The sequence below is a fragment of the Myotis lucifugus genome, unplaced genomic scaffold (assembly GCF_000147115.1).
Source record: "Myotis lucifugus unplaced genomic scaffold, Myoluc2.0 scaffold_169, whole genome shotgun sequence".
Lineage (NCBI taxonomy): Eukaryota > Metazoa > Chordata > Mammalia > Chiroptera > Vespertilionidae > Myotis > Myotis lucifugus.
In genome coordinates, this window is record NW_005871217.1 from 1,784,582 (window position 1) to 1,791,976 (window position 7,395).

The following is a 7,395-nucleotide window of genomic DNA, read 5'->3' on the forward strand; positions in this document are numbered from 1 at the left end:
ATCCCAGTTTTTATGTATTTATCTTGTTGCTCTTTTTTTTGTTGCTCTTTTCTTAAATTTTAAGATAAAGATTAAGCTAATTGATGTGCTTCTCACTTACAAAAGCATGTTCATTCAACCACTGAAATGCTAATTTTACTTAGTTGTAATTTAATACATTAAAATGGATATATTTTGGAATAAAATGTAAAATATCACATCATTTATAAAATTAAGGATAAAAACTCAAGGAAATTTGCTTTTGGTGGCACTCAGAAACAGAGATTGTCATGGTGGTTTCCAGGGGCTGTGTGGTGATGGGAAAGAAGGAGATGTTGGTCAAAGGGTACAACCTTCCAGTTACAAGATGAATAAGTTCTGGGAATCTAACATACAACATGGTGATTATAGGTAACTAGGGGCCTGATGCACGAAATTCGTGCACGGGTAGGGTCCCTAGGCCTGGCTGGTGATCAGGGCCAATCTGTGAGGCGACCGGCAGGGCGATCAAAGGGCCCTCACTGGCACCCATCTTGGCTGGCCTCACGCCACCCACTCGCCGGCCCTGCCCCCTCCCCCCCACACACACACAGGTCGCCTCCCTCTGCAGGCTGGGGGCAGCTCCTGCATTGATATCTGTCCCATGGTGGTCAGTGTCCATCATAGTAACTGGTCGTTCCTCTGGTGGTTCCGCTGTTTGGTCGATTTGCATATTAGGCTTTTATTATATAGGATAATATTGTACTATATACTTGAAAGTTGCTGAGAAAGTATATTGCAATGTTCTCACCACAAAAAAATAAATGGTCATTATGTGATGTGATAGAGGTGTTAGCTAGCACACTATTGGTGGTAACCATTTTTCTTTTTTTAAAATATATTTTTATTGATTTCAGAGAGGAAGGGAAAGGGAGAGAGATAGAAACATCAATAATGAGAGAGAATCATTGATCGGCTGCTTCCTGCACGCCCCCTACTGGTGATTGGGCCTGCAACCTGGGCATGTGCTTTTGACCAGAATCAAACCCAGGACCCTTCAGTCCACAGGCCAACGCTCCATCCACTGAGCCAAACCAGCTAGGGCGGTGGTAATCATTTTTCAATATATAAGCATATCAAATCAATGAGTAGTACACCTTAAACTTATACAATGTTATATATGGCAATTATCTCAATAAATCTTGGGGGAGGAAAACAATGAAGACCAAATTACGCTAAATCTCTAACATTGCTTATTGAACACAAACTGGGGCCCCTCGTGAGGAGATGCTCTTTGTCAAGTCTTTTAGTTGCTCAGAAACTACCTTTCTCTGGAGGGACTCCAGGATGATCGCTATTTAGTCTAATTTCCGCTCTGTAAAAAGAGTTTACAGTAGAAAAAAACAACATGGTTTTGGGAGACCAGGAAGAGGGGGTCACTACACTGTATAGTACCTGGGAAATAAAATATCATTAAACTGGGATTTGATAAGAATGCAGATCCCTGAGCATCGCCTATTTGGGTAGGTTTGTAGTGGTGCCTAGATTTGTGTATTTTCTTAAACAAGATCTTCAGACCATACATAAGGAAATGCCATCATAATTATTGATATATGTGTTCGCATTATCATTATGTTGCTAAATTCACTCTAAGAAAAATTTTGATTTGCACTTTGTCCCTAAAGTGTCTAACTCTGTGTTAATTTTCAAGTGGTTGAGGTTTTCGTTTACACTTTCATTATTAATATCTAGGTTTGTTCCATTAAGATCAAGTAAGATGACGTGATATTTTCTTAGTTTATTTTATTTTTTGAGAAAATTAAAAATCCTTCTAAATACAACATTCTAGGTAGCAGGGACATGGGTATTTATTATAATACTCATGTCCCTGACATCTAGAATTAACTATGCTATTTTGCCATATTTGCTTCTATTTTAAAGATGAAATACATTTTTACAGATTGAATTCAATCTCTTTTTACTCATTATCCTGTGACCTATTCCATTTCCTCTTCCTCATGGGTACAAGTTTAGTATGAATCACTTGAATATATTGCTGATAGCTTCACATACATATGAATGCATCTATAAACGCCATAGAGTGTTGTGATAATTAATTAGGTTTTGAGATTTATACATATTAATATGTTTAAATCTAATTCATTCATTGTATCTTTTGTATTCTATTAATCATATTAATCATACTATTTTAATCCATTCCCCTATTGATAGATATCACATACTCGTATTTTTTTCTTAAGATTTATTAAGGTATTTGTGGCCAAATGACATTCAAATGGTGTTAAATGCTGGTTGGACACTGGTGGGAAGAGTATTTTCTGTATAGTATAAACTAGAGTTAGAAATTTACACACCAACATAAAATTCTTTGTTCTTATTATTCAAGTGGTACATCTTTATTTATTTCCCCTACGTATCTGTAACTAAATTAGGTAAATATGTTAATGTCTGACTTTACTATTGTGTGCCTGTCAATATCTATCTATCATCTCCCTCAAAATGTCTTCTGATTTTTTAAAATATTATAAATGCAGTGGATACTTATAAAAGCCATAAAAAATTTAAATATCAATAGACAAAGGATAGTCTTTCCTAATTTCAGCACTAAGTAATAACCACTATTAACATACTAATGTACAGCACTCCAGATTTATTTTTACACAAACACTTAAAGATAGTTCACATATATAAACTATTTAAAAATAAGTTCAGAATAAAAACATGTTTGTTGTATTTTTTGGTATTGAAACATACAGGCTTGTGCAATTTCTACTCTACATAAATATATAAATATACCTAAAAGTGAAAATACTCTGTGATTTCCCTACAACTACTGTTTATTTCATCTATACCTTTAAAAATACTTTAGGTCATATAAATTAACCATCCATTTTTTAAAAACATAGTGCACATTATTTTATTGTATGGCAATATCATGATCATTTCTGTTTAAACAGCTCCTGATTTTACCTTTTAAAATAATTTTTAAATGCTGTAGTGCATATACATTTTATACGTATGCTTTTGCATCCTTATCAGTGATTTTCATAGGGGAGGCCTCTAAATGAGGCATTTACAAAGAAAGGTGGAACTATTTAAAATGTTGATATATATTTTCAAATTGCCTTATGATGACAATAACTTACACTTCAATTGGCATGAGAGTGCATTTTCTCAGCTCTCTAGAAGGTCTATCATTTTTCATGTTTGCCAGTGTGATAAAGGCAGAGGTAGAAGCTCAGTGTTTTCATTTGGGGTTTTTTGGTTGCTGCTAGGCTTAATCATCCTTTCATATGCCCATTGGCCATTTGCACTTCTTTTGTACAATATGAGCTTCTGCTCAGTCTTCTCCCATTCCCCGATTGGGGATGTGAATCTGTTCCTGTTTGCTTTGTCAGAGTTCTTTATTTTGTATTCTTTTGTCTTTTACACGGGGTCAGTTAGATTCAGGCTTTCTTTCATCCTTTCACTGCCTGTAGACTTCAAATACGTGTGTGTGTGTGTGTGTGTGTGTGTGTGTGTGTGTGAAGTCCCTCCCCCCATTGGTCTTTTAATGTCCTCTATAGAAGCAGGCTCCCTCTCCTCCCTCCCTCCCTCCTTCTCTGGCTTTTCTCTCCTCTCTTTGTTTATTTCCCTCTCTGCTGCTCTCCCTCGCCCTGGGTTTTTTCGTTCCAGAAGTTTTTCATTTTGATCGAGTCGCAGCTATCATTCGGGGCCTGGGCCGCGTCAGCGGAGGGGGGAGGGGCGCGCGCGGGGGGAGGGGCGGGGCGGGGAGGAGCGGGCGGAGCGGCTGCGGGAGTTGCTGGGAGCGCGCGCGGTAGGATCACACGGCGGTGGCGGTGGCGGCGGCGGCGGAGGCCCAGAGCCCTGAGCGCTGAGATCTCGGCCCGCGGCCTACACGGAGCCATCTCTCCAGCGGAGGAGCGGAAGCCCGCAGCCTTCATCACCGAGGTACTGTGCTCCGCGCTCCCCGCCCGAGCCGGCCCAGCCTGCTGCGGCGGCGCCTCCTTTCTCCTCCTTCCCTCGCTTTCTCTCTCTCGCCCGTCCGCCCGCGCCTTCCCTGTCTGCCTGCGTCACCGCGGCCGCCATGGCTGAGAACGGCGAGAGCAGCGGCCCCCCGCGCCCCTCCCGCGGCCCTGCTGCGGCCCAAGGCTCTGCCTCTCCCCCGGCCGAGCCCAAAATCATCAAAGTCACCGTGAAGACCCCCAAAGAGAAAGAGGAGTTCGCGGTGCCCGAGAATAGCTCGGTGCAGCAGTTCAAGGAAGCGATCTCGAAACGCTTCAAATCCCAAACGGATCAGCTGGTGCTGATCTTCGCCGGAAAAATCCTAAAAGATCAAGATACCTTGAGCCAGCACGGCATCCATGATGGACTGACCGTTCACCTTGTCATCAAAAGCCAGAACCGACCTCAGGGCCAGACCACACAGCCCAGTACGACCGCGGGAACGACTACTACTACCACCACCGCGTCGACTCCCAGGAGTAACTCCACACCTATTTCCACAAATAGCAACCCGTTTGGGTTGGGGAGCCTGGGAGGACTTGCGAGCCTTAGCAGCCTGGGCTTGACCTCGACCAGCTTCACCGAGCTGCAGAACCAGATGCAGCAGCAGCTCCTGTCCAGCCCTGAGATGATGCTCCAAATCATGGAAAATCCCTTTGTTCAGAGCATGCTTTCGAATCCCGATCTGATGAGGCAGCTCATCATGGCCAATCCACAGATGCAACAATTGATTCAGAGAAACCCAGAAATCAGTCACCTGCTCAACAACCCAGATATAATGAGGCAGACCCTCGAAATCGCCAGGAATCCAGCCATGATGCAGGAGATGATGAGAAATCAAGACCTGGCCCTCAGCAATCTCGAAAGCATCCCAGGGGGCTATAATGCCCTACGGCGCATGTACACTGACATTCAAGAGCCGATGCTGAATGCTGCACAAGAGCAGTTTGGGGGTAATCCGTTTGCCTCCGTGGGGAGCAGTTCCTCCACCGGCGAAGGTTCGCAGCCTTCCCGCACCGAAAATCGAGATCCGCTGCCCAATCCGTGGGCACCACCGTCGGCTACTCACAGTTCGGCAACCACCGGCACCACCTCGAGCAGCGGCAGCGGGTCCAGCGGTAGCTCCAATAATCCCGGGAACACTATGGCCGCGGCCAATTATGTCGCCAGCGTCTTCAGCACCCCGGGAATGCAGAGCCTGCTGCAACAGATCACTGAAAACCCCCAGCTGATCCAGAATATGCTGTCTGCGCCCTACATGAGAAGCATGATGCAGTCGCTGACCCAGAATCCGGATTTGGCTGCACAGATGATGCTGAATAACCCCGTGTTCTCGGGAAATCCTCAGCTACAGGAGCAGGTTCGTCCGCAGGTCCCTTCTTTCCTGCAGCAGATGCAGAGTCCAGACACGCTGTCAGCCATGACAAACCCGAGAGCAATGCAGGCGCTAATGCAGATCCAGCAGGGGCTACAGACATTAGCCTCTGAAGCGCCTGGCCTCATTCCAAGCTTCACTCCAGGTGTGGGGGTGGGGGTGCTGGGAACCGCTATAGGCCCTGTAGGCCCAGTCACACCCATAGGTCCCATCGGCCCCATTGTGCCGTTTACCCCCATTGGGCCTATTGGGCCCATAGGACCCACTGGCCCTGCGGGTCCTCCTGGCTCCACTGGTTCTGGCAGCACCCCTGGGCCCACCGTGCCTAGCTCTGCATCCAGTGAAACCACGAGCCCAACATCAGAATCTGGACCCAGCCAGCAGTTCATTCAGCAAATGGTGCAGGCTCTGGCTGGAGGAAATCCTCCTCAGCTGCCAATTCCAGAAGTCAGATTTCAGCAACAACTGGAACAGCTCAACGCAATGGGCTTCTTAAACCGCGAAGCTAACTTGCAGGCTCTAATAGCAACAGGAGGCGACATCAATGCAGCCATTGAGCGGCTGCTGGGCTCCCAGCCATCCTAATTACATTTCTGTACCTTGGAAAAATGTATCTTATTTTTGATAATGGCTCTTAAATCTTTAAACACACACAAATCATGCTTTACTTTCATTTTGATTCTTTTCAATCTGTCTAGTTATAAATCTAATGATAGATTTTAAGGTGGAGTCCATACCTGCCTCCTTCCTTCCTTCCTTCCCTCTCTGCTCCCTCCCCGCTCCCTCCCTCCCTCTCTCCTTCCATTTCCTTCCTTGTCTGTTTTGAATGGTGGGAATCAATACTGTTTTACTGTTTTTCTCAAAAGTGTTGCATGCAGACACTTCTCTTTATTCTGCATTTATTGTGATTTTTGGAAACAGGTATCAAACTTCACAGTTGGGTGAACAAGTTTTGTTCTTCAGATGTCCAATTTGTTTGCATTTTAAACATTAGCCTATGATAGTAATTTAATGTAGAATGGGAAATATTAAAACAAGAAGCAAATTATCTGAAGCTCTCTAATTTGTGGTACAATATTGCTTATTGTGACTTTGGCATGTATTTTTGCTAGCAAAATGCTGTAAGGTTTATATCATTTGATTTTTTTGCTATATTTGTATACAGTACAGTAAGCACAATTGGAACTGTACATCTAGAAATGTTACAACAGAGTTTCTGAGCATAATATGTGTAATCACAGTGAGAAAGAATATAAGTATTTCTGGAGCTAGGTATGTAACAATTTTGTAGAATCTTACAGCATCTTTGATCAACTTCTCAGTGAAAATGTTGGCTAGGCAAGTTCAGTTAAAATATAGTAGAAATGTTTATCCTGGTATTTCTAAGTATACATTTAATTGTACAGAAAACTTACTGTGTGAAATTGTGTCAACATTTGCTGATTGACTGTATATGACCTTAATCTTTGTGCGGCCTGAAGGATCAGTGTAGTAATGCCAGGAAAGTGCTTTTGACCTAAGATTTCCTTCTCAGCTTCTCTCGTAAAGAGACCCTAATAATACACATTTTGATTTGTAATTGGAAATGTAACTTTCACTGAAAATGTCATGTGATGTTTGCATTACTTTTAACTGCGATGTGTAAAGGATACTGTATCTTTTGACTCTATCAGTTATTTCTCTTATGCACAGGGAAAAAAGCATTAAAATGACTAAAAAAAATAAAAAATAATAAAAAATGGACAAATGGTTTCCTTTTTGCCTTCTGGCCCTAGGATAATGTTTAGTAGCATTGCTCCACCCCAAGGTTTTATAAATCTTATCCTATATTTCTCTAATTTTAATGGTTTTACTAAAAAAAAAAATACTCCTTTTCTCTTCTGCAATGATTTTGATATACGGGTTTAGGGATTTAATTTTTTTTCTTTCCCAAAAGATTAGCCAGTTGTTAGCTAGTATTTATCTCTTGAGCACCGTCCATTTGAAATATCATATATATACATACATACACTTTACTTTGGGTTTTTCACAATTTT

At 42.7% G+C, this 7,395-nt stretch overlaps 1 protein-coding gene across 1 annotated transcript; it reads left to right on the top strand.

Moving 5' to 3' along the window:
* The first annotated feature begins 3,798 nt into the window (after nucleotides 1-3,798).
* UBQLN2 (ubiquilin 2) lies at nucleotides 3,799-7,102 on the top strand. Its single transcript, XM_006096157.3, has one exon. It carries the CDS (start codon nucleotides 4,067-4,069, stop codon nucleotides 5,942-5,944), a length of 1,878 nt encoding a protein of 625 aa, XP_006096219.1. The 5' UTR covers nucleotides 3,799-4,066; the 3' UTR covers nucleotides 5,945-7,102.
* Nucleotides 7,103-7,395: the final 293 nt, after the last annotated feature.